Raw genomic sequence first — 27066 nt, 5'->3', positions numbered from 1 at the left:
AGCCATAAGGCTTGTGTGGATGCCAGGAGTGACTAATTCGTGGAGGGAGTAGTTAAAAACAACACGCAGGAAATAGGCCTGCAGGATGTGTGGAGGGCTGTGCAGCATATAAAACATCTGGGCTCCATGGCTCCTTCCACTACTGTGGGTTTTAATCCTCTATTTTGATTTGTTTGCGAATAATTAAATCAATATGAGTGTTTTCCAGCTCCAGAGGTGCTGTTAGATGACCTTTATCTACTCAACCTTCGTTTGTGGGGGGCAACAGAAAGGAGATTTTACGCCCAACTCGGTAACTTTTTTCTGCAGAGCTGCATCTTTAAAATAGCCAAAGTTTTGTGCCACAGCTGTGAAACAAATATTCACTCTCAACTCAACTCTTTCCTCTGATTCTTATTTATCCAGCTTTTCCGCTCACTACGTCACGTAAACGCACCAATCACCCGGCGTGCAGTGATTATCTAGACAGTGAGCAGCTTTTTGATGCGGTGCCAGCGCAAACGTAAAGTCGCGTAATTGGCTGCGCGGTGGAGTTTCTGTTAAATGCCTCTCCAGCTGAAGTGACTCCCCCCTCGGCACTACTGAGCTCTCTCTCATCCCATAGCACTGCAAGCGGAGAGCGCACTTTTGGACCTCTTTTAAACTTTCTATTTAACTTTTTTTAAAACTTTTTTTTTCAGTTTGAATCATGTTTTGGTCACTGTCGTTGTGCGTAATAGTCGGCCTTGCGTCCGTGCCGGCGGATGCGCAAATCTCCAGCCGGTATGTCATCGGATGTCCTGCTCGGTGTGACAAGTCGATGTGTCCCCGGCTGCCAGCGGACTGCCCGGCGGGACAAACCCTCGACGCCTGCCACTGCTGCCAGGTGTGCGGGTCCGGCGAGGGCGAAGCCTGCGGCGGCAGCGGGAAGCTCGGGGACCCGACGTGCGGAGAGGGGCTGGAGTGCTCGGTGTCCGGCGGGGTGGCGTACACCGTCACGGTGAGGAGGAGAAGCAAGAGTGGGACTTGCGTGTGCAAAGCCACCGAGCCGGTTTGTGGGAGCGATGGGGTGTCGTACCGGAATATCTGCGAGCTGAAGAGGGTCAGCCGCCGGGCGCAGAAGCTGCAGCAGCCACCTGTTCTTTTCATTCAGCGGGGAGCCTGCGGGAAAGGTAACACTCAGGTTGTTTTAATCAGGCCAACAGAACCAGCAAGACCCTAAAACGAGCTCAGGTGTTGGTAGAAAGTAAATAAATTATTCTGCAGCTGGAAAACTTTTTACATTTCAGTGTGAGACCGTGTGTGCGTGCGCCCTTTTCCAGCAGCGCATACTTGAGTAAATCTGCAGGCTAAATTTTTCACCTTCGTGCCATCTCACCCTCTCAACTCGCTCGTGAGCGTGACCCCTCAGATCCCCGCCGGGCGTCTGCGGTTTGAGGTCCACACAGATGTTGAAGCTGCATTCAGTGGCACACAATCCTCATGTGTTCAGGGCGACAAGAGCCACCATTCAAGCGGCGCGTCACCTCTTGTTCCCGCATTACAATTAGGCCTGATCCGAGGGCTGCTCCGAATGAAGTCATGAGCTCCCTCCCCTGATGCGAGGCTTGATGTGAGCCTTTGGATTTTCTGTGCATACATAAGCAGCAGTCACATGAGTTGAGATTGTTGTTGTTAGTGCATCATTAGCTGCACACAAAGGAATTCAAGGCCTGATAAGTGTGATATAGGCTGCTATTAAACAGCACTGAAGTGTTATATTTGTAATAACAGATCAGTTTGGACCTTTACTCTATCAGGGTGTCATGTGAAAAGTATTTCGTCCTAATCAGCAGAGCTCAATAATAAACAGACATCACTCTGCACATATGAAAGAGTGCAGCCCAGTGCACATGTCACCAGTGAGCCATTCATCTTCATTAATGCTACGTGTGTGATATATCTTAAAACAACAGATGGAATATTCAGGCACGAAAAATGGTCGGAGTCAGATGCACACATGTGAGACTACAGGTGGTAAAGACATTGTGTTATCCTCCTGTGTGTGTGTGTGTGTGTGTGTGTGTGTGTCTGTATTTTACATACGTCCATCTGAAGTGTGCACCACGTGTGCACATGAAAACTCCTGAATGAAAAGCTTCAACACCTGCTGCCTCAAAGACCTATAACTTACCTCAAAGCTTGGAAACTCTGTGCCCCCCTGCCGCCACACACAAACACACACACACACACAGAGAGCCACCCCCATCTCCTTCCTCTCTTTTCCTCTTCCCTCCCAGTGCCTGTGTGTTTCTGTTGTCACTCATAAATCACACTCAACAGTCACATGAAGGAATGCCTGGCCCTGATTCAGAGCCATAATTCCTCCTCTGTCGAAGACAGTTTAAAACAGGCAGGAGACGCAGAGGAAAACACAGAATTAGCAACCCATATTTTGGGGAAAGGTTTACATGTACATCAAAAACCGTGCGGGCTCGGCGGTAGGGCAGACTGCATCGCCACATTTGTTTGCCAGTCATGTAAGCAGCTAAAATGGTTAAGTCATTCCCAGGCAGCTAACCATGTCTGAAACACAGCAAGGCTGCGGTGAGTGAGCGCTATTGATTTTCCGAGGCACCCAGTGAAAATTTCCATAGCTGCAATAAAGCGAGTCACATTTCATTTGGTACATCAGATGTGCTTGAGGCCAAGCTGTTGGTGAATAATACTGTCTGTAGCAGCGTCGCTCCTTTTTTTGAATCAGCTTTTTAAGCTGAGACTGAAAAGTACATTTGCTCAAGTATTGTACTTAAGCACAATTTTCAAGGCACTGGTGCTTTATGTTGGTTTTTCCTTTTTATGCAGCTGTGTGCCTCTACTCCACTACAATTCAGAGGGAAATACACTTTTAACTGTATAACCTTTATATGATAGATTCAGATGGATCATATGAAACATAATCAAATAAATTCTATGTTATTATAGGTTAAGATTAGATTTTATTGATCCCTGAGGTACATTCACAACCAACCGAGCAGTATATAATGGGATTAAGATAAGCCCCACTTTTACTAGCTACAACAATAAATTACAAATACATCATACATACAAATACATCAATAATTGTAATCCAATAATATAATGTGAATTATTCTGATATGAGCCATTCTGCATAATATGTCCTTGCACTTTAAGTGCTTTAAGTATATTTTGATGCTTTTGCTTTTTCACTTACTCTTGACTGCAGGACTTTTACTCATAACAGAGTATTTCTACACTGTACTACTGCTACTTTGACTGAAGCAAAAGTTTTGAATACTTCATCCGCCACAAGAAACTCGACCCCCTCCAAGCGCCTTTGACTGCCCCACAACTCGGCCCCATGTTAAGAAAACATATGCAAGCACACTTTGCATGATGTCATTTCGTGTCTGGACAGTAAAGATGTTGATTATGCAAGGTTGTTAGTTTAGGCGGTGAAAATTAGGCCAAGTATGGCAGTGACTTCTGAGTCATATTTGTTTCAAATGTTTTCATGTGTGTGGTGGTGATAATGGGGAGACTGACAGGAAAAGTGTTGAGGGATAGAGAGGAGTTGCTCCAATTTACCCATTTTTGACGCAGAGTTACAGATGAGGGCTGCTGCAGCAGCCTGACTTGATGCAATAACAGTGTGAGCATGCAGATGGTATTTGTGCTCTTTTCTTAATAATCAAAGCTTGTCATCTGATTGGAAATGCAATACAGCTTGTAGCTGATTGACTGCGCTGCTCCTCGGGGCTGCAGAATGCACTCTGTGACTCCGGCTGGTGACGTGCTGAATATGCACATTCTTTTCACAGCCACTCATTATATTAAAAGATCATCTCTGTGCATGTGTTTTATCCTTTGTTATGCTGCTGTGTCAGTCTGTCTCTCCTGCTGTTTCTGCATGTCTCTCTGTCTGTTTTCCTCATCTGTTCTGCTTCCTGTTCACGATGACTGTGATTCTCTAGCTCATTATTTCTTTCTGCTGCAGCCTCTTCCACGGACATCTTATGCTCCTTTTGTGTGTCTCATCAAATTCTAACCACAATATGGAAATGCTATATTTGTGTGTCCTCTTCTGACTTCCCTCGCCCACCATACCTCCTGTCTGCTCTGTCTGTTCTGCCAGTGTAGTCACTGTCGGACCACAACAAATCTCACTAAATTTAATTGATCTAATTAATATTGTCTTCTAAATTTCTGGGCCTGTGTGAATGTGAAACGGTTTGAATTCTTGCTTTACTGTTATTATGCTGCTAAAACTGTCCTGACTCGCCCATGTGTGTGTGTGTGAATGGAAAGTTCTGTGAGTGAATAAAAATGGCATAAACTGAAACAAAATTAGAATCGGAAAAATGAGGTTAGTTACTCACAGTCTGTCACCTGCTGATTTGTCACTGTACTGTTATAAAAAGCGCCAAAGCTCAACTTGAGTGCACAAATGCAGAACCGTATCACGACGAAGTGAGTCACGATCTCACACGTTAGCATCCATTCACTTCTGTTGAGTCATTAAAGATGTAGCTCTGAGAAGCGTCTCAGCTTAGTTTCCACTATAAAGCCGCTCAAGTCCAAAGAGGAATCAACAGGACTCGTGTTTTATCCACCTTTTCACACATTTAGCTCAGTTTGCAAACAGCAGAGAGTCAGTGAGTGAGAGCATCAGTGCATGAGGAAGAGGAGTTGACCTTACTGTATTCACATCTTGTTTTCTCAGAAAAGAAAAAGCTGCTTCCGCCTGCAGGCGCCAATAAAACAGCGGGTACTATGTATGGGAAAATTGAAAAAGAAAAGAAGCTGAGATCTTGAGCGGGGACCCTTGTGGTGAAGGTCAATGTGTAGAGAGGGGAGGGGGTAATGGCTATATGGGGAGATGAGGGTTTGGGAGCTTTGTGTGTGTGTGAGTGTGTGTGTGAGCGCCTCTATTTGAACTTTTCCCTTTTGTGAAATGGTTTCTTCTCATTCGATGCTTGATTTGACTCCAGAAACAATCTTTTAGACCTCTAACTTGACTTTATTGGGATCTTTTATTAGAAGCCGTTTTCCCATGATCAGCTCAAGTCCTCCCTCCCACTTGAACAGGGTCATCAGACATTTGGGTTGCATTTCAACCACTGATAGTTGAAAGTAAAAGTCTTGCACTTAAGTATGAGTAAAGGGGCATATATAGTATTAGCATCACCGTATACTAAACCAAGTATATACTAAGTACTAAAAGTAAAAGTTGTCATTATGCAAAATGGCAAATTTCGTAAAAACTATATTATATTCTGGATTAAAATTATCGATGCATTAATGGTTAAGCATCACTAAGCTGCAGATGGTAAAGGTGGAGCTAATTTCAGCTACTTTATATACTGCTGGGAAGCTTAAACAGGAGCAATATATCAAAATGTACCTGTTGATTTAGAGTTTGTGCTGACAATCTGTACCTGCAAAGTAAAAATTACTATTTACCCCCATATTGTAATGGAGTATGAGTATAAAGTAGCATAAAATGAAAATACTCAAGGGGATTACTGACCTGCCTACCTGTTGGTCATCCTGTTCCAATGCTTTAGACAGTGTCTGGAAACCTTCTTGCACACATGTTGTCTTTTTTGTACGGGTTTGTCCTGTTTTATTGACTTGTGAATGGCTTAATGACACTTGCTCTTAAATGGTCCTGAAGTATATGAAAAAATATAGCTTTCTTACTTATCTTCAGGTTAAGAAACCTGCTGTCTGGCTGTCAGTCACTAGACCAGCAATTAATTCCTACATTATCTCATAAAGCTCGCATGAGCTAGCACGTTTGTTTTGTAGCTAAGCTAGCTGTGTAGCTAACGATGCTGATGAAGTTGAGCTGCACTATGAGCGGCTTCCGCATTCATAGTCAGTGGTGGAATCTGAATAAGTACATTTACTCTGAAGTATGTCAGAAGAATATAGATTTTAGAGATACATGGTTCTCATGGGACAGTGATGGTACAAACATATGGCCTTATAGAATTTGATGAATTGCTGTAGATGAAACTAGCAACAGTATATAAAGCAGTTCAAATTAACTTAAACTTGCACATCTATGGCAGTAAAATGCAAAATACACCTTAGTGCTGCAGTAATATTAATCTAAAAATATCAGATATGATAATAAAACACTGGCAGGAACCATTATTTACTGCATAATTAGTACTTTTACTTTTCATACTTCTGAATTTGGCTGATTATACAAACTTTTACTTAAAGCATTGGTAATATTGAACATGAGCTGCTAAAGTTAGTGCAACTGTGCACTGGGAGTATTTTGATTTGTCACAGTCACCCACAGCCGAAGGTCTGATTTATCTGTTCTGACCACCACCTGCCTTGTCTAATGTATGATCATCCACCTTTCCTTTCCCTGTTATACACGTGCAGATGTGTAAATTATGCACATGTTGTGGTGTAGCCAGCCATCTGTTTACTGTATGATGGTGGGTCTTAAAGTCAGCCTCTTTAAGTAGATGGAAAAATGTAACAAAAGCAGTAATATGTGGATTTGCAGTAATCAGTAAGCTTTACTCTCCGACTTTCTCTCCACACATCAGTGAGACTCAGGACTTTAAAGTTAAGGATGGATAAGTAATTTTTTGGCATTTAAGGAGACAGCTGCTCTTCAGTCTGGCTCGTAAATCAACTTAATTCTACAGCAGTAAAGCCTTTCTAAGATCAGCTCAGAAGTGAAATAATCTGTGACAGTATATAAATCGGGCAAAAACGGCTCAGGCTCTCTAATATAACTGAGTCATGCACTACTTCTGATTCACGATTTCTTACGCTGTGTCTCCGGGAGTAAATTTCCGCATGTGTGTGAGGAGGCAGCCCTCATCGTAACATGATGGAGTGGAAGAGACCGAGAGCTCGTATGGACGCTCCAGAAACAACACAAGATCTGGACACTGGTCTGCTCTCTCTAATCCTATCTGAGCTGACCACGAAACCCTCGGGTGCGAAGCTAGCATGGGTAGAATGACTCCACTCCTTTCCATTACTTCTCTTTCATACTGTGGTGAGGAACTTGGGAGATGTTTAGTACATTTAATGTTTGATTTGTAGAGTTGAACAAGGAGGATATTCATGGAGATTTCGAGAAAAGTGGCCAAATTTGTTTATTTTTTGCAGAGTATCTCGATGTGGAGAAGCCGGTCAGTCAGTCCACCGCCTGTAGACTTCACACTAACATATCTCAACAACAATCAGGTGGATTGTAATGAGTTTTGCTACAGACATTCATGCAGCCCAGATGATGAAACCCACCGATTTTGGTGATCCCCTGAGTTTTCCCCTAGCGCCACCACAAGGTGATATTTTTGGCTTTTAGTGAAAAATATCACAGTCTTGATGACTGTTCAATGGACTGACATGAAATGTTGTTAATGTTATGCTGTGAAAAATCTCAACATCTAAAAGATGGATCAGCACCAGACTTTGTACAGATGTTCATGGTGCCCAGAGGATGTATCCTAGTGACTTCTATGATCCCCTGACTTTTCCTTTAGCACCACCATGAGGTTGACATTTGTGGTTTTGAGTGAAATGTCTCAGCAACTGTTGCAGGGATAGTCATTAAATATTTGGTGCACACATTCATGCCCCCCATGAGGATGACTTGAAATCACATCAGTGACCTCCTGACTTTCCTTCCGGTGCCACCATGAGTTCAAAATTTCAGTTTGTCAAATACATTTATCACCACATATGTTAAAATCTAACCCCTCAGCTGTAACAGCAACCGTTAAGGGGAATTTTCCCCCTGCGGGTTGACAAATGTTTTCATACTGTATAATTTAGTGGCATTCAGTACGGCAAGATGGTGCTCATTCCATGCTTGTTTTAGCTTAACTGCACCTAAAGCGGAAAGTCTCTTTTTCTTCCCTTAACCCTTCACTGCAATCAGTGATATCCCAGGGCTTACGTGTGCCTTTGACTTTCACAAAATTCTGTCCTCGAGGAGATATAATGACTGAAAATTGTCCTTGTGAGACAAAATACTTTGAGATACGTGGCAAAACAAGGGTTTATGAATGGAAGGATGAAAAGCTCAGAGGGAAAGGGCTGGAGAGTTTTGATTCATAGGTTCGGTTGAACCGTCGTCTGGGTAAGACTTAATTGCCAGGTAAATCACTCAACATTTCCTGACTTGCCCAACACTGGATAGATGGATGGATGATTCAGTGGATTTGGCAGTCCTCATACATACAGTGTCAGACAGTGTGTGTGAGAGAGCGTGGTGCTATGCTTGTGAGGTCCAGTGTTGACAAAAGACCTGCTGATGGTTTAAGAGTCTGTGTATATAATCCACCTTGGGGTAAGATGAGGGGAAAGGTCAAGGTTAAGTATTTATTTGTAAGGTTTATGGGCAAGGGTAGGTGTTTGTGAATTTGTGTGTGTGTGTGTCTGACCTGACCTAGACAGTCTCAACCACAACTGAACTGTCATCTGTTCTTTTCCCTGATGTGTTATGATAAAGGCCTGTGTTATATGTTGGTTTTCTGTTTTCCCACACAGCTCTTACATCATGCATTAGTTCAGTGCATTTTTTGTTTGTTTTGACATGTCTGACATCATATGTGTGTGTGTGTGTGTGTGTGTGTGTGTGTGTGTTGTATTTCCAGCTCAGGACAACCCAGACAGCCCAAGACACAAATACAACTTCATCGCCGACGTGGTGGAGAGAATTGCTCCATCTGTGGTTCACATTGAACTTTACCGCAAGTAAGAACCCTGCACCTGTTTGTGTGTGTGCGTGTGTGTGTGCATGCGTGTGTGCTTGTTTTTCTCAAGCATAGACACAGAATGTGAAGACCTGGGTAAAGGTTAAGGTTAAGGTTAAGATTAGGAGTAGGGGCTGGCAAGCAGTGGTTATCGTTAGCAGGAGGGTAAGTCTCCTGGAAATGTATGTGCGTGTGTGTGTGCACGTGTGTGTGTGGGACAGACTGAAACACTCAAGAATTTACAGCCCACCTGTGTATTTAACCAGACTGCATCAGCTGACGGAGCACCTTACCCTCCACTTCAGTCTTTCAGCGTCTTTTCTCTTCATCGTCTCACAGGCTTTCACGCTCTTTTATCTCTGCTCCTCTTCCTCCTTTGATGCCTCGTCTGCGTCGTCTCCATTCGGTTTGTCACTGTGGTTTGGAAAGTGGTTCTTTGAATGTCTGCAGCTCTCTTGATTCCCACGTTTCTGTCTCAGCCTCTTCCATCTTTCCCTCTCTCAGATCTGTCTATTGTCTTTCCGCTGTTGCTGCCTCAGGTTGACGTGACAGCAGTTCTTCACTGAGGTCATGCTGCATGTTCGTGCTGCTTGTTTCCTCCTCTTACTGTTGTCATCTGAACTCAATCTCTCCGTGTCACCTTTGAATACTCACCTGCCTACTGTTTATATATTTACCTCCCGTTCACAAAATCTGTTCAGGCACTCATGCTTTAAACTTTATTTGCTTTCAGCTTTTGAATCTTACACTGCCGTTACATCATGCGTCCATTTGTGTAGTTTCTCAGTTTGTTTTTCTAGGAGGAAAAAAAGTGACGTTAAAAGCACTTAATTCCCTCCTACCACCCTCTCCTTCCTCCCACAGGATGACCTATTCCAAGCGGGAGGTGGCCGTGGCCAGCGGTTCTGGCTTTGTTGTGTCAGAGGACGGCCAGATTGTGACCAACGCCCACGTCGTGGCCAATAAGCACCGCGTGAAAGTGGAGCTAAAGAGCGGCGGCTCCTACGACGCCAAAATCAAGGACGTGGACGAGAAATCAGACATCGCCCTCATCAAGATCGATGCACCGGTTAGTCAAAATGGCGGAAAGTCAGAAGTCCAGGAAGTGACAGGAGTAGGACAGCGATGGTTAGAGGTGTCCTGACATTTAGGAAATTAAATATTGGTCAAACTAAGTGCTTGAACACCTGCAAGCTTTTATAGCAGACATGTCTGTCTGCTAAAAATGAAGCTACAGCCAAGAGGTGATTAGCGTCTCTTAGCTTTATGCTAAGCTAAGCTAATAGTCCTCCTGGTTCTCGCTCCACACTTAGCCTACAGACATAGACGAGTGGTATTGATCTTCTCATCTAACGCTTGGAGAATAAGATGACACACTATTCCTTTAAGAGAGATATGCTTAGTCTCATTAAGATGTGATTGTTTTAATTAGGAAACTCACTGGAGGTTGCATTTCCTCCACTTTCCCACTAAACGTTAATCTTTCCCTCTGTTAGCTTCCAGGAAAGAGTTCTATTTACACATCCTGTCACAACCACCACTGAGGGGCAATACAAACTACGCTTATAACCCTGGCTCATTTCAAGCAATCATTTCTCATATATTGATATTGGAAAAATAACATCGTCAGCAAGCCTCCAAATTCGCTTTATAGACCACAGAGTTTCCCGGGCTCCAGGACGAGAACAATAGATGTGGACAAAAGTTGGTTTCGCAAATGAGCTTTTATGCAAAGATTTACGAGCCAGTTGGAATGAGAAAATCTGCAAAGGTACTGAGTTTTCTGCGCGCTCAGCCAGCGCAACAAGATCAAAACCTTAACCCGCCGTTTTGCAATTCTCCAGTTAAAACCGTTGTGAAATTTGAAGGCTGCAGGGATTGAAGTATGGAAAGTGCTCTGAATCTTGGAGATTATTCAAAGAGCAGGTGAAGTTGAGTGAGGATGCAGGTGCGGGCTTTTAAAAGACAGCTGGTTGGCAGTCAGTCCAGATCCTGTTAGTGCTCAGACACACCAGGCTGCAAAAACAACTGACAGATATTTCACAGCTCTTCTCACGAGCGTCACTTATTATTGCCAGTTTAAAGCCAGTGCTGCTATTTAAAGGAAAAGAGATGAATATCTTTCTGCACTTTGCTGCACAGGACACATGCTTGCTGCATTTCCCCTCTTGTTCTCTCCACCTCCCTTTCTGTCTGTGTTTATTTCTCTGTCTGCTGGACTAGAGGGATCCACATAACATGTTAATCACAGCGAACGGTCACGTGGAGGAATGCGTGGCAGAGATCCAGGGCCTATTGACTGGCAGTCATAGCAGAGCTGAGTGCATTACGGGGCTCACTCTAATGGCCGGGTGACACAGCTGAATAGATGCTCATGACAGCAACACAAGGTGTGTTACAAAGGCCTCGGATTCTGAAAAGAGGTTGAAACGTTCGGGTTTTGTTCGGCCCGACAATGTGAGCGAAGAGTGCGGAAAAGAGCAGTGACAGACGCTTTGTTTTTGTTCATCCCATAATAAAAGCTGCTCCGTCTGTTGGTGACAGGCGGATCTTCATTCAGGGGGCTTCCCGTGTTTGTTTGCATCACATGCTCGGCGTGTGCACATCAGCGATGACTCGTATTTGATGTTATGGAAGCACGAACACTGTGTTATCGTCCTGGTGAACAACCATGTATGCTTCATCACTGCATGACCCTTTGATCACACAGTTCATGCAGGAATATCTACCAGCCTTTCGCCTATAATGTATTTGTAGCATTCCTCTGCATGACACCACAGCTTAACTGGCTGGTAAACAACAGGTGATGGTAATAAACCGGATTAACTGGAATCAAATGACAGCCAGATGTGTCCAGGGTGTCATACTGGTGGAAAACACAGAGTGTAAGTCATTGTGTGAAGTCGGAGCAGAGCATCCAGGCCATGAGTCAGCGATGAAGCCCCAGAAGACCTGTGGTGATTCTGGAAAGGCCACATGATTTAGATGCAACTGGTATTTCTGCTAATGAGGGGAGTTTGGGTGTGTTTGTGTGTGTGTGCAACTAGTGAGAGTTAATGCAGGGAGAAATTAGAGGACGAGTGAGTTATAATGAGAGGGCAGGAGGGCGAGTAAAGTTGTCATTTTGGATTAGATTTAAAGGGGAAAACATCTACACCTATAGCTACTGGGTGTTTATTTTCAGTACCTAAAGAGTAATTCCAGCTTTGAAATATGCTTCCTTTAAGTAAGGAACTTCAATGAAGGTATAGATAACAGAGTGCTGCAATAAATAAAATCTGGAGTCCAAATCAAGTCTTCAGAAAGCAAATTACAGCTCAGGAGCGTTCAGGTGTCTGAACACTGACTGTTAAAAATAACGTTTTCCTCCCTAAGCTGGTTTAATAGTTAAACTCGAGAGCTCATTTCTGAGCTGATAAACCAAACTTCACTCGTGGTCAACTTACTTGCTTGCTGTTTTGCCTACTGCTGTTTCCAAGGTCACAAATCATCCGTTAAGATCAAGCTTTAAGTCTGAAGCATCAGTACAATGCAAAGTTTGATCAGCTACAGTTTATGTCAACTGAGCATCTGCCAGTGAAGAATATGCGTTATGGTCAAAAGTTCCAGAATAAGTGAGTTAAGTGGACCTTGAGGACCTTTTGTCAACTTTGTCAGCTTTTAATAGAGATGGGATTTATGGCTCTTTGAAGAAAGCTGGATCTTGGTGAGCCGTTCCTTTCAAAGAGCCGTTCAAAAAACTGGCTCATTTGGCTCATTTTTATATTGATATATATATATATATATATATATATATATATAAACCGAGTCGTTTATATATATATATATATATATATATATATATATATATATATATATATATATATATATATATAAACGACTCGGTTCCCATCGTTCATGTTAACGAGCCGTTTAAAAGAACCAGTTCGTTCGTGAACGTCACAACACTAGCTTTTGATAGCTGAGACTAGAGCTGATTTGTCGATTAACAAATGATTGATTGACAGAAAATTAATCCGCTATTCAACTGATAAACTATTTTTAATAACTGATCAATCGTTTCTGTAAGTTTTTAACTAATAATTTCAAATCTTCTCTTGTTTAAGCTTATATGAAAAATATTTGTTTTTCCTCGTGGTAGCATTGTAGTAAATTGAATATTTTAGGATTTTGGACTGCTGGTCACATCATGCTCTAGTAAACTGTGATGGGCATTTTAAACTGTTTTCCGATGCTTTACAGGCCAAACAATTAAATGAGGACATAATTGGCAGATCATTTCTGAAAATAATCATGAAAATAGACCCATAAAATACATGAAGGGTAATAGGATAAGATGTGTGTGTGTGAGGCCTGCCTGTTGCCGTCTTATTTATTTACTTATTTTTGTTTTAGGATTTTTCCCAAATGCAACCGAGCAAGAAATGAGAAATATTTCCCTAATTTCTTACTGGGGGATATTGTGGAACTGGATCCACAGAGGATAAAGGAGAAAAGGAAGTAGCAGAGCTGACTACAACAATATGAAGCTCATCTGGATTTAGGAGTGTAAACAAACATTAAGTGAGCCCACAAAATCCGCTTTAGTTTAAGAAGCTGCTCAGAGTTTTGGTTTTTAGAGAAACCTCCGTGTCCCCAAGCATGAATTGGGCTATTTTGTAACCAAATTTCCATATGTGTGTTTGTAAATACATGTCCGGACTGGTACTGAATACATTATCTCTCTTTCATCTCCCGTCCTCCCCTCCCTCAGTCCCGTCTGCCTTCGCTCTCTGCTCCTCGCTCCATTCCTCGCGGCGCTCCCGCTGTTAAATTAAAGCTGATTGCTCCACAGATAATCACTAAACAATTGTGCCAGTTTACGAGTGTGAGTGTTTAAAGTTGAGTTTTCCCTGAGTGCAATGACTCGCTTCTCTCTTCTTTCTCTTCCCTCTTCTATGTGAAATTGGAGTTTATTGGTAGCAAGGCCCAGTCGGTTCCTGGGGCTGTGGTCTGCCCCTCAGCTCTGGGGAATACATTAGTCTGTCTGCAGCAGCTGGAACTTCAGAGGGGAAGGAAAGGGGGGGAAACTGCAGTACTCACTTGTTCCTGTGTCGAGAGTAAGGAGGGGAAAAGAGAAAGCATAGAGAAAGGGGGAGCGATGCGGTCAAGGCCTGGAAAATGGATCCATATGTCTGGAGGTCTATGTGAGCAAATAGGCTAATGAGTGCACTGTGTGATGTGGCACCGGCACAACGAAGACAGAACCCATCGCGCTTCAGGTTTTAAAAGGCCCCTCATTAACCTCGTTCTCTCACTCAGAACTTGGACGCGGCCGCCTTCACTTGGGAGTACTTTCAATGAATTGGACGTGTCCAGATTTACCTGGGAGGACGCACTCTGACTTGGAAGGGTATTTATTTAATCATGTTGACTTGTGTTGACCCGCACAGACTTGGAAGCAGCCATGTTGTGTTGGAATGAGTTCATAACACTTGAACGTACTGCGGAGGGAATTTTCCATATCACTCCAGATCGTCTCATTGCCTGGCCTGTGCAGTCATTAACTTTGAGTTTGTGTGCTTCATCCTGAGAATGCAGCTCAACTCAGTGAGCGCTGAATGGACCTTCCCCAACAAAGATTATCCAATCATAGCTTAGAAACCCCTTTTACAGGGAAGTCGACCAATTCATGGCGCTGATTAGCTAACTAGCTACAGCTTATAAAATCAGGTAGCAGCAGTTGTCATTTCAACTGACATCTGCTGTCTAAAAATGAGGAAAAATCTTTCTGAAATCGAGGATTGTTTCAGAAATGAGTGCAGATGTTGAGTTGTTAATCTGCCACTAGAATGGAAAGTCTCTAGCATATATTAGTATATTACTATTGTAGCACCAGATGCGGTGTAAAGATGCCTCAGAAAGAATTAAATCCTGCTGAAACTGTCTGATCTAACTCCACTAAGTGAACCATTAATCCTCATGTTAAAAACAGCCTTTCAAGGGTTGCAGTGTGGCAGAGAAAACTGTCCTCATGTTTCCCATATGGATCCCTACAACAATGGCACTGTTTGTCTCTGTGTTACCCATCACCTAGTATTAAGAGTATCAAACCATTCGTTCTGGGAAATTTGCCTGGTGCTGGTTTGGACTGGGCTATTATTGGAATATGTATGTGTGTGTGTGTGTGTGTGTGTCTGTGTTTATGTGCAGAAGGGAAAGAGAAGGAATGTGCCTGCATGTAGCCATGTGGTCCGGCATTTATCTTTATCTATTTATCAGCAACACTGGGTAAATGTTTCCCCAGGAAGTCAGAGATGTCTCTAATTCCCAAAAGACAAAAGAGAAAATCACACTTGCAATCAATTATTTAAATCGGTATTTCGTGTGTGTGTGTGTGTGTGTGATTGTGTGTGTGTGCACTACGGGTTTTAAATGGCTCACTGCAGGGACGTGGAGGACTCGCTCCATTGCCAGTGGAAAGACACTGCAAGTCGCCCTACAGAGGCAGGCAGAGGGGAAATGAATCAGATCCTCCTCTCCTCCTGACCCAGCCTCTATCCTTCATCTCTTGTCCCTGTAACCAAACTGGTTCCCATGCTGGAGGATGCAGTTCAGCTGGGAAAGAGCCAAGGAAAACACACACACACACACACTCTTTTACCCTGCTTGGTCGTGATGCACTTTCTCTTGGCCTACTTTTTTGGCTGCGTAATTGTTTTCCAAGCCCGCTGGACCGGCAGCAGCCTTGCCCAAAACTGTTTCGGTTTACCAGTCAATGACGTCACTTTACATGTGCATGAGGCACGATAGAAAAGTTTCAAATCAATCGTGGATATAGTGACATCGTTGATAACCAACAATGTATCTGAGGCATTTGTTGTTTGCTTGTTTGCACTAAATGGAGACAAGACATGATGCATCTTTGACTATGCAATTAAACAGGGTTTGGACCCCAGCAGCGGAATGAAAATAAGTACATTACTCAAAAACTGTACTAAGATACAATTTTGAGGTGCAAACCAGAAATATACAAATTATGTTACACTGGCTTCACATTGATGCAGTACAACATTAGAATCCTCTTACATGTATTTGCTAGTGATAAAAACATGATAATATAATCTATTCCTCAAAATGAGTACTTTTACTTTTGATGCTGTCGGTACATTTTGCTGATAATACGTCTGTACTTTTGAATTGTACTTTTTTAAATTTAGGAATTCAACTTGTAATGGAGTATTTGTAGATAATGGTATTTGTACTTTTACTAAGGTAAAGGATCTGAGTTCTTCTCCACTGTCTGACCCTGCCTTTAATGCAGGTTAGGAAAAAGTTAGGGAAAAAAAACCCATTTTCAATTGCACCCGTAGAGGCACATAGTCATGCCGATAGTTTTTGTTTTATTTGGCCAGGTTTTGTGATCCTCCTCTGAAATTCAACACGCTTGAATAGTGAATGGAGTTTTGTTTGTGGTCCTCGCGGCTTTGACGTTTGAAATAAATCAGCAGTGACATTTCCTCCACAAAAAACATTTTCTCTGCATAATCCACAGATTTAAGCGTAAATGGCTTTTCAGTGGAACTACTTTCTAATGAAGAAATTGTGTCTATGAAAAGTTTTGACAGTGTGTTCTCCAGATTATCCAGAGTGTGGAAAGAGATGTGCAAATATCTCAAAACCTGAACAAATCAAACCAAACTCTCTGCATAGCTCGATGCCACTAGAGGAAAGTGAGAAAATGTCAGTGAACAGGCACTCACTTTTTAGCCAGTTGTGCATTTTATTATCTATTAACTTATTTATTGCAAGTGTCATACGCCACAATTTGGGTGTAGGCTTTAGGAAAGTGCAACACATACAGGCAGGGCTGTAAACCCTTCAACTGGGATCCTGGGATCCACTGATCCACTGCTGGAGGAGGTTTCAGTGTGCTCCCCCAGCCATAAAAAGAATAGTCTAGACTCCAATACAAAAAAAAAACTCCCCTAGACATATAAAGCCTGTAGGAATTAGTATTACCGTCAAAGGTTTCACACACATTATTATCTCTGCAAGCACAGTGCCAGCGGTTAAACATCCGTCCATTTTCTAAACCTCTTGTCCCGTGCAAGGTCAAGACTGGAATGATCCCAGCACACACCGGGCAAGATGTGGTGCTGCTGAAGAGGCCGCCAGTCATCACAGAGTGCGGCAAAGCATATATAAATAAGAGTCTGACCTAATGCTTTAAGTAAAAGAGAGGTTTAGTTCATATATTTAGGCCGTCTTCCTGAAACAAATGAACAAAGAGGACCTCATCTCCTCTCATCATTGTGATTTTTTCAGTTCAAAGTTTTGTGGTGTCTAGTCTGAGCTCAGACGCCCTCAAGTCCTCTGAGCTGTCATGCATAACTACACACTGCGGAACATACACATGCAATTCACAGACATATGTTTGCTCTTATACAGACTGAAAACCTTCCCAAAAACATATGGAAACCATAGCGGTTTCCGTACCGTTGTCAGCACGGATATGGTTTAGCCAGTGTGATTTGAACATGTTGACGTTACCTACAGTGCGAGGAAGTGCTCGGTGGAGCAAAGACCTGCTTCATAGTTACGACACTCGCCTCCATATCTGCTTTTGATTTTTCAGTCTACCAAACATGCACAAACAGGCATCCACGCATCCATAAATGAGCCACTTGCACACGATATGAGCTTCCAGCCTTGACGACACTCAGCGTCCCCTCTCTGCAGCCCCTCCGCCTGATCCCGATCCTCTGGCTTGATGTTATGTATCAGCATGTGGGATCCTGCACAATTTTTTATCTGCATTAGCACAACCCTGAGGGCAGCAGTTCAGACATCAGTGGTAAAACCCTATACATTAGTGCACTTATGAATTTTGTAGAACGTACAAAAGCACGTCCCCTGCTTTGAAGTCACCTGTACGAAAGGAACAGGAGAGCAGAAGTGTCTGCAGCTGAGCTTGTATACAGTTCAGGGTCACGCGCTGACCCAGCCAAAGCAGCTTCTGTGCCTGAATATTTTGACATGGTCTGGCTGTATATCCAAGCAGTGCCAGGTGTGTGGGTTTTAATTTACAGACTTGGAGTTTGTGAGGGTTCATGCTCAGGCAACCTACTCACTCTCGCTTGCGCGTGTAAGTGCACATGTGCCTCAGGAACTATGAAGCCACAGTCCATCCCAGCTTGAGTGGAGTTAAAGTTTGCACCTGGTCCCCTGGTCATAAAACGGTAGTTAGCGTAATGGCTTTTAAATGAGCCTCCAAACGACCAAGGCTGTAACATTAAACAATGACAGATCTCTATAGCAACTCTATTGCTATTTTCAAAGTGATCTGTTTGCTTGTCTGCCAGCTTATCTGTCCCCTGGGTGTCCTGGCGACCCAGCTGTGACAAAATCTGTCTGTTTGCAGGAATCAAAAGTCAGCTCAGCGGCAAAACATGGAAAAAAGTCTGGAATTTTTCGAACCATGTGCAACTACGCCTTTGGTTCAGACAAACAAGGCTGTCTGGTCCTCCCTCCTTTAATCTGATGCGCCACATCGCTCTCTTATCTAAACACTCAAGAACTCGGAAAACATGGTTTCCTTTGTGACCGTGGAGCGAGAGAAATCTATGACATGATACAGAAGTTCAAAGGCAATAGTATGAGGCAATGCCTGCCCAGCAAAACAAGTGGATGCTATCCTTGTACACTACGTATGGTTTATTCTGAGATATCCTCTAACCCTCTTGGATCTTAAACCAAAGATTTTTTTTCGTCACGAGCCACTTTCTGCATGCATGAAACGTAATATAAAAGCTGCGTTTGGCTCATTCATCTCACATTCTCAGACTGCCTTCCTGTGGTTTGTGGTGTGTGTTGTTCCCCTCTTTCACCTTGCCTCCTTCCTTTAAAGTGCGGCTATAGTGTCTTTGGGTGAAGTGCCAGCGCACCGTAACCTTCATCTGAAATAGCAGCGTGAGTCACTTGGGTGGTCAGGAGAGGCGGACTCACATGGCGAGCTGATTTTCCACAAGTCATTCCAGATTGCTGACTAGTCACAATTAGTAAGTGATATGTACGCGAGAGCTCTTTCAAAAAATTCAGGCCGTCTGCGTGTCCGGTGTTTGTTCTGCCTTCTCATCTAGGTGCTGTTTGGTTATCAGCATGCTGATGCATTTTGCACCCTTTGCATGTGATTTGTCTGAACGCGCTGGGATTTTGAGTGTGTGTGGTCTGGGATGGGGAGAGACTCTCTATAAGCAGCAGAAACTCGTTTAGTGCAGTCCAGGAGATACAAGGTTTTCACCTGATAGCAACAGTCACCATGACACCACCGGTATCACTAACTGTTATCATAATCATGGTGACCGGCTGGTGGCCACGAGTCCCGAATGTCTTGGCAGCGACTCACATCCACCTGATGTCCTCCCTCTCTCTCCCTCAGCTGTGTGCTGAGCTTCCTCTCTCCATCTGGTTATACTCTTATCTCCCATGGAGTGTGAAGGGAGAGGGGGAGCGGCGGGGGGGGGGGGGTGATTATACAGACTCCTACTCCTGTGTCAGGTGTACATGCCAAATGCATGTTTCCTGGTTTATGTACGCACTCCTGCAGCCTCTGCGTGTGTGCCATGTTTGCTTCCGACATCCCCACGGGGCTCAAATCAGCCTGTCGGAAGCAGCGCCGCGGCCGCGGACATGTGTGTCGGCCATGTTTGTGTTTGCGAGGAAAGGTGGAACGTAGGCTTGAACGGCTCTCTTCCTCAGTTACTGGCTGTCACTATCTTTGTCATCTTCTAATTATAACCTCACCTCAAGGATCACGATCGTTCACGCAAAGTGTAACACGCCAGCGACTACTTATCTGACGTTGAACGAAAGTGAGCTTTCCCACAATCCAATTAAATTTCGTTTTCACTTGTTCATGAATCAGGTGTCTTCCATCAGTTCATTCTGTTTTATCGTATGACTGGGAATAATATGATTTCTGCTCTGGCTGAGCGTTCGGCATATTTCACATAGATGCTTTTGTCTGCGTGTGCCAACTTGTGTTGCTGTCTCAGTTACCTTTCAGACTCCTGTGGCTCCTATTTATAACCCTGAGTAAACAAAATGGATACACAGAAGGAGCACTCGGGACATTTTTTTCTAAAATAGTGCTCGCCTGCCGTTAGGGCGTTGAGTACAGACTCAACGTGACGTGGCGGCGCGTGGGCTTTGACTGCGGGCTGTCCGGCTGAGATGATTTCATTCAGAAGAGGAAACTGTCACTGCGGATGGATAAATATATCTCTTCTGTGTCTGTCTGCAGGAGCCAGCTCACAGTAGCCTGGTTTCCACTGCCCAGTGTAACAGGGCTAACCAGAGCTTAAGGTAGTCATTATTTACTGTATATCAGTCAATTTTCCAGCATCTGTGGCCTGCTGGCGCACACTCGCTGTTAGGAACGATTTGTCAGCTGGGCCACACTCTCGGTCCAACAGCTAAGCTTTTGATCTTGATTATTAGCATTTTGAGTTGAGCTGTTTGGCGTAAATGTCGTTTTCGCCCTGCGGTGGAAAGGGAGTAATTGTTTTTGTGTGGGAGAGTAGCCGTGCAGCGTCGAGTGGGCTGTGTTTAGAAGACTTGTGGTTTTGTTGTAATTATTTTTCTACTGTCCACTATGAAAACATGTGAGCACGAGAAGTCCCTGAAGCTCAGTGGAGGAATCGCAGTTTAAGCAACATTGAGTTGCAATTTTCTTCTACCTATTAGTAAAGTTGAAATATTGTCTTTTGCGATGACAGCCAACAAAGACATTAACACTATATGTATTTCCTATAAAGCTGATTAACATCGTCACAAAAAACCTGCAGAATATATATGAATAAAGCCTGTTTGTCCCATGTCTGACCCTGTTGTGTGCAACCCTTTATTCAGACCACCTTCCACTAACACGCCAGGTAGTTCTCTGGTGTCTATATACTGTATATAGAGAACCCAGCATCCCATTTTATAATATTTTATTGTATATTAACACAAAATAAATAAGACAAAAATAAGATAAAAAAGACATGATTTAGGAAAATCAATGAAAACTGAGATTTCTGTTCTTGCAAATGAACCCTTCACTGTGTCAGTGTCAGCTGTAATTTCAGGATTTAGGTCTCCTGTGTGCTGCAGGGATAAAAAGCAGCTGGCAACTTTTCCCCTAATACACACACCATCTCTGTGGAACAGCCAGTTTCCTTTAACACGTGACCACGTCTCCTTGCAATAATCACAGCTTTTCTGTACATGTGCTGGTGCCTTTTGCATTCACTCGTGTAGTTTTAATGTACAAAATTATCGCTGTATGTATTTGTTCCTTCTTACTGGTCTGTGTGACTGTTCGTTCATGAATCCCTCTTTTTTCAGCCTCCTGTAACATAACCATGGTGCCTCTCTGTGTTTCTCACATGCAGACCAAGCTTCCTGTACTGCTGCTGGGCCGCTCATCAGACCTGAGACCGGGGGAGTTCGTTGTCGCGATCGGCAGCCCGTTTTCCCTCCAGAATACAGTCACTACAGGAATCGTCAGCACCACTCAGCGGGGGGGCAGAGAGCTGGGCCTTCGCAACTCCGACATGGACTACATTCAGACTGACGCCATCATCAATGTAAGGGAATTAAGATGCATTATCGGTGATTATGCACTTTGCTTTCCTCACAAACACAAAAATAATAAGCAATGTGTCTTTTTGGTTCACAGTACGGCAACTCAGGAGGGCCTCTGATAAACCTGGTGAGCCATTTCTTATTTATGGTGGCAGACAGAACCCATCTTTACATCACATGCTGAAATACATGTAATTTTCTCACCAACCACTAAGCTGAGGTTTGCTGTTTCAGGATGGCGAGGTGATTGGGATCAACACGTTGAAAGTGACGGCTGGCATCTCGTTTGCCATACCTTCAGACAAAATTCGACAGTTCCTGGCAGAGTCCTACGACAGGCAGTCCAGAGGTACGAGCTCTCACTGACACAACTTATTATGTTTTCCTTTTATTGCTCCTGTTCAGTCACCAAGACAAACTGTGGGAGGCAAATCCTGAAAATTGGCTGCAAGAGTTGGCCCAAAATCCCATGTGCACATACAGTCAAGAAGCACATAACTCAGCACGCTGTTTCTGTGGTTATTTTTCATCTCTGCGTGCTCTCTTGAGATATATTCACTACCTTTCTAGCTTTCTGAATCAGTGCCCAGCATTACCCAACAGGATTATGATATTACAAATAAACTACAAAGACGAAAACACCAGTTCATGTCTGATTGTTCCTATATTTTACTGCTTTTCACCTTTAACTCGCGCAGTGTTTTGGCACAGCATGGCTTTGTGATTTGATTTGTCTGTATGATGAAATAACTAAAGAAAACATGACTCCCGTAATTTACGATGAAACACGTGGAAGGTGGAGTATGTAGACGTGCACATGTGCACACTGTCCTGCAAGACACATGCAAGATCCACCATCTGATCTAAAGTAATATTTCTATCATCCACGGACTATCTCTACAGACAGATATCTGCATATAAATGAATGGATCTATTGGCAAGAGACAAGGTTTTGTTATCAGAAATGCTCCAGTTTCTGTTTGTAGTCCGGCAGGCTTTGGTTGCATGCAATATACAGTCTGTGGAGAGAGCAAAAGAGGTGGAATGCAGGTGGATGACAATTTAGCTTTTCGTTAACCTTTTTTAAGTGTATCTGCATTCACATGCATATATCTGTTTTTACAGATGATCTGAAACATTGAAAAATTGTCGGGTTTAAAAGTCAAGTTGCTAACTGGACTCTAAGCACTGACCAGCAGACAGGAGAGGAAGTCCTGGCCTTTGAGATCCGTTATCTGTTATCTGTATATCCACTGGCCACAATAGTTCCTGTATGGTTTCACATACAGGAAAAAATACCCTGAAGGATTTTTATTTTTTTAAAGGTTAACAAACACCCTCATAAATTTGCCCAGCCTGCTGCAGGAGAGGATGAATGATTGTATTTTTCTTGTATTGTTGTCTGTCTCTAGGGACTGCAGCTGCCAAGAAGAAGTATATTGGTGTGAGGATGATGACTCTCACTCCAGCGTAAGTTGCACACTTGTATGTGCATCGCTCATGAAATATCACCAGGAATGAATTAAATGATTCCCTTTATTATGCATAGACAAAAGGAAATTGCAACATTTACATTACTTGTTTTGTGATTAAAAACGAAAATTAAAGACTAAATTCTCTGTCCTATTTTCTACCTCTAGGCTGGCAAAAGAGCTAAAGACTCGGCACCGTGACTTCCCTGACATCACCTCTGGAGCTTACGTCATGGAGGTTATCGCAAAGACACCAGCGGCAATGTAAGGGAGATGTTTTGCCAACATGGCTCCAAAAGCGTGGCCTCAGTTCGGTCTAACATGGCTGTATCGTCATGGTTTTCAGTGAAGTGCAAATCGAATGTGCTGGACTCTTTCTCAGCTGTGGGATATTGTCTTTGGCACTTCATGCTGCACACATGCACTTAATTCTCGTCACTCTCCGAGCAGCTCCCGCTCCCCTCTCGCAATGCAAATAGACTGTATATTTCATTTCCTTCCTTTATTTTATCTCCCTCCTCTAACTGTCAGACGCACACTCAAACACACACACAAAGCCTCCTACACAGCTGTCTTAGTCGAACGTAAATTCATGGCTCACTCCGGCGTGCCTGGAGTGCTTGGCCCTCTAAAATATCCCCCTCCTCCCACAGTCGCAGCCCACTCCAATCAGCCACCACCACAACTCCAGCAGAGTGGGGCTTGGGAGACGCTGAGGTCAGCGATTTCCTTCAAACCTCATGCGGGGAGGTTACTAGCTGCGCTGTGGTTTTCCTGCGCCTGCTCACCCAGCCCACTCCGGAGAGGTGTCCCCTACAAGGCCTCGTCAGAGTTTGCTCATTGCTTAAATCACCCTGCTCTTTGCATAATAGCATTTCTGCGGTTCCTTTTACATCCAGTGTTATTTTCTAGGCTGCACTTTCAAGCTTTTGATCTCACACTGTTTTGTGTTCGTTTGTGGACTTTGGGAATCTTGATCCCTGCTGAAGAGAATTGTCCATTTGCCCCATTGGAGGTGTTAGAGCAGCTGAGTGTAATGAGGGGAATATTGAGCTGCAGTTGTGTTAATGGATGCTGTTGAAGGGAAGGTGTGGTGGTTCGGTGTTTACATGTGGCTGTGATTAAGCAGCTGCATCGAGAGTCAGCTTTTGATATCACTGCTGGTTACTGCCTTGGTCTGTGTGTGATTTCAGGTTTACTAGTTTGTTTTTGTTCATTACGGGTGTTTTTATTTTTGCTCTGCGCTCTAAACTCACTACGCTATCATGCCATCATGATCGTTCAATCGTTAAAATTCAAGCAACAGATGTTCCATTGATTCAGATTGTGCTTAGAAGTTGGACATGTTTGTATAAAACACTGGAAACACATGAGGACGACTTGATTTTAACTTGTTTTATAGTGTCAGCGATGCACAATTTCATCTGTGGGCCATTAAATTAACCGTCTGTTTTAATTTTGTCTACTAAAATCTAAAGAGGAAATTAAAGTAACACCATATGTGAGGAGAGGAAAAAACACTGTCATAAAACCAACACATTTTATCATTAAATGGTAAGGCTGGTGACATTATGTATTCTATTATTCTCAAAAAATTGGACACTGTTGTTTTTAGCAAATGTCACTCAAACAGGAGTAAATAGTGCATTTGTTGGGGACTATTTTCTGTGGTGGATTAATACACATTTGGTGCTCTAATGAATATTTTCAGCACCAGGATGATGTATGTGGGATTTTCCAAAATAAAACACTGAGTGCGTTCATTGAAATGAAGGAAAATGCTACTGAGGGCAGCAGTGCGGGTTATCAATGTGTTTTTAATCGTTTTTGACAGCAGTGGAAGAATAAGAGCATAAAATACATCAAGCTTTAATACACAGATAATGCTTTTCAGTCTTTTTATGAGGTTTTTTGACAATTAAAATACTGCATACCCCCAGACTTAATCTTTAAATTCTTACATGCTTATACAATACCACATGCAGAACCGTGTGAGCCTTTTATTATTTTTAATTGCAGGTATTTTGTGGCATTTTTGCTATTATTGGACAGTACACTCAGTAGATCTGACAGGCTTTAGGGCAGAGGGTTATGGAGTGGGTGACATGGAAGAGCTGTACAAGCTGGCGATGTTGTGATCACATGATCAGCATCTTAAACCTCTAGGTCAACAGGACGCCATCATCACTGGCTCGTGTTAACTTCCACTCATATACACCTCCTTAGTGTGCCAGAATATCATAACACTCTAGTAACGTAATCCTTTTTTCCTGTTATCCACAAAATGTGAACCATTTTCCCTCAATCAGACATCTCTTCTTCCTCTTCTCTCCTCCAGTGGTGGACTCAAAGAGCATGACGTCATCATCTCCATCAACGGCCAGAGGATCTCGTCGGCGACTGATGTCAGTGCCGCCATCAAGCGGGACGGCAACTTGAGAATAGTTGTGCGCCGTGGAAATGAGGACGCTATCCTCACGGTTGTTCCCATGGAGATCGACCCTTGACCCTTCACAACTCCGCAGGAGCTGGAGCTATGATTTCCTTATCTCCAGTGGACCTTATATTGGAAAGGGGCTTCTTCTGATGCACCCGCTCCCTGTGGCCAAAGGCCATTGACACCACACATGCAGGAAAATTCTGGCTTTGCCTTGAAAGGAACGACTGTACAGATGCTCTAAAAGCGGTGCTGTGCTTCCATGTGTTTTCACTTTTAGTCTTTAATGCTTTGATCAATGCTACTGCTGTTTGGTCACAAACATAAGAAGCTGGTTGTTGGCATTTTGTTTTTATCTGCTTTTTCTTGTTTTTGTGTCTTTTTTTTAATATGGACTTTTGCTCAGTCTGGCCTTCCACTGCACTTTTAAGCAATTTAGAGGCTCGCTGGGCAAATCTGATATGTATAATTGTTGTTTTCTAAACTCCCTTTTTTAAAAGTACTGTAGAATGTTTGTGTTGGTTATGTGATATATACTGAGAAGAAAATAAAGGGTTTACCTTCTTTTGTTTTGACGCTCGCCGCTTTACTTTCCATTTCTCTTTCACTCAATGTCACACACATATAAACAGACACGCACACACATTTTTAGAAGGACTGCACCCAGGCTGACATTACAATATTTTCTTTGTGTATGTGTGCAGAGTTTACTTAACCATTGCTCGTGCACACAAGCTCACACAAAGGGGTCATAAAAACCAATCGGGATCTGGTTTAAATTTGATTTTATTGCCTTCATATGGGCTTGATAGTGGTCTGGTGTGATTGTTGGGCCAGGGGCTCTGCAAGCTGACCTCAGAGACAGGAGTGCGAGCCAAACGGAGATCCGACCCATGATGCAGTGGCCACAGATGTGGGGCTCGCATGAATACGCTTAATGTTTTGGTAGAGATTTTTGTTTGCCACATAAATTTTGGATGAAGATGATGAAGCAGACCTCATGAGAACTACAGAAACCACCACACACTACAAACGGCATTGAGATTTACAAGAAAACAAAAACTTTCACTAAAAGTGAAATCTGCAATGGGAAAAACTGAGCAGAAGCTTTTGTTTTTCTTTATTTTAGCCCACCGTAACTCAAATCAAAGGTCTGTGATGCTCCACTGTCTAAAACAAGATTAAATCCTACTTCATCAACTTGCATTTAAAAGACAGAGGAACATATTTTCTCATTCTGCAGTGTGGCTACCCACCTAATAACCAGTGAATGTTTATCCTTCACACATCTCTTTTCCATTCCCAAACACCACATGGAAGCTGAATTACCGGAAAGTTTTAAGCAGCCCACAGGCAAATATCACAATCATACATTATTTACATCATTTGAAGGTTCTGCAGGACATCAAAAAAATATTTTGACTTGTTTCGGTTAAACATCATCAGATACTGGACACTTAATTGATGCATACTTTCATGGTCAAAGGGCAAAGGTGCAATTTTGAAAAAAAAAAAAAAAAACACAGATGGAAGCACGACAGGAAATGTTGCTGCCATCTCATGGTTTTGTATCAGTGTTGCAGTCTCTCATCTGAATTCACCCATCCGACGACAAATATTTCAGGCGGATGTTACACACACAGTTGAAATTCTATGTTTTTATTTCTCCTGGCGGTGGCACAGATTCCTGACTCATTTATTCCAAGACTGCAAAACATTCAGACAAATTGCAGTATACATAGCACTGGACTCTGTAAAGTTAAGTTGTAAAGTTAAAAATGAAGTAATTATTACTAAAGAGCCAAGACCTGAGCTCAAAGCCATCAGT

The 27066-nt window shown here is 43.1% G+C and overlaps 1 protein-coding gene across 1 annotated transcript; it reads left to right on the top strand.

The window, feature by feature from the left end:
* Positions 1 to 564: 564 nt before the first annotated feature.
* Positions 565 to 25776, top strand: LOC121613791 (serine protease HTRA1A-like). The gene is made up of 9 exons (XM_041947421.1): positions 565 to 1151; positions 8622 to 8721; positions 9585 to 9789; positions 21137 to 21331; positions 21424 to 21456; positions 21564 to 21678; positions 22742 to 22799; positions 22970 to 23065; positions 25140 to 25776. The coding sequence occupies exons 1-9, from the start codon at positions 689 to 691 to the stop codon at positions 25306 to 25308; spliced, it is 1434 nt and encodes a 477-aa protein (XP_041803355.1). The 5' UTR covers positions 565 to 688; the 3' UTR covers positions 25309 to 25776.
* The last annotated feature ends 1290 nt before the right edge of the window (positions 25777 to 27066 follow it).

Source organism: Chelmon rostratus, chromosome 11, assembly GCF_017976325.1.
Source record: "Chelmon rostratus isolate fCheRos1 chromosome 11, fCheRos1.pri, whole genome shotgun sequence".
NCBI lineage: Eukaryota > Metazoa > Chordata > Actinopteri > Chaetodontiformes > Chaetodontidae > Chelmon > Chelmon rostratus.
The sequence above is the reverse complement of the archived record's forward strand: the minus strand, read 5'-3'. Positions and strand labels throughout refer to the sequence as shown.

Bases quoted from the DNA above. Each gene is read 5' to 3' on its own strand.
- LOC121613791 (XM_041947421.1), top strand. From the start codon at position 689: ATGTTTTGGTCACTGTCGTTGTGCGTAATAGTCGGCCTTGCGTCCGTG. The intron at 1,152-8,621 runs GTAACACTCAGG...TTGTATTTCCAG, and splicing joins GCGGGGAGCCTGCGGGAAAG to CTCAGGACAACCCAGACAGC. The intron at 8,722-9,584 runs GTAAGAACCCTG...TTCCTCCCACAG, and splicing joins CACATTGAACTTTACCGCAA to GATGACCTATTCCAAGCGGG.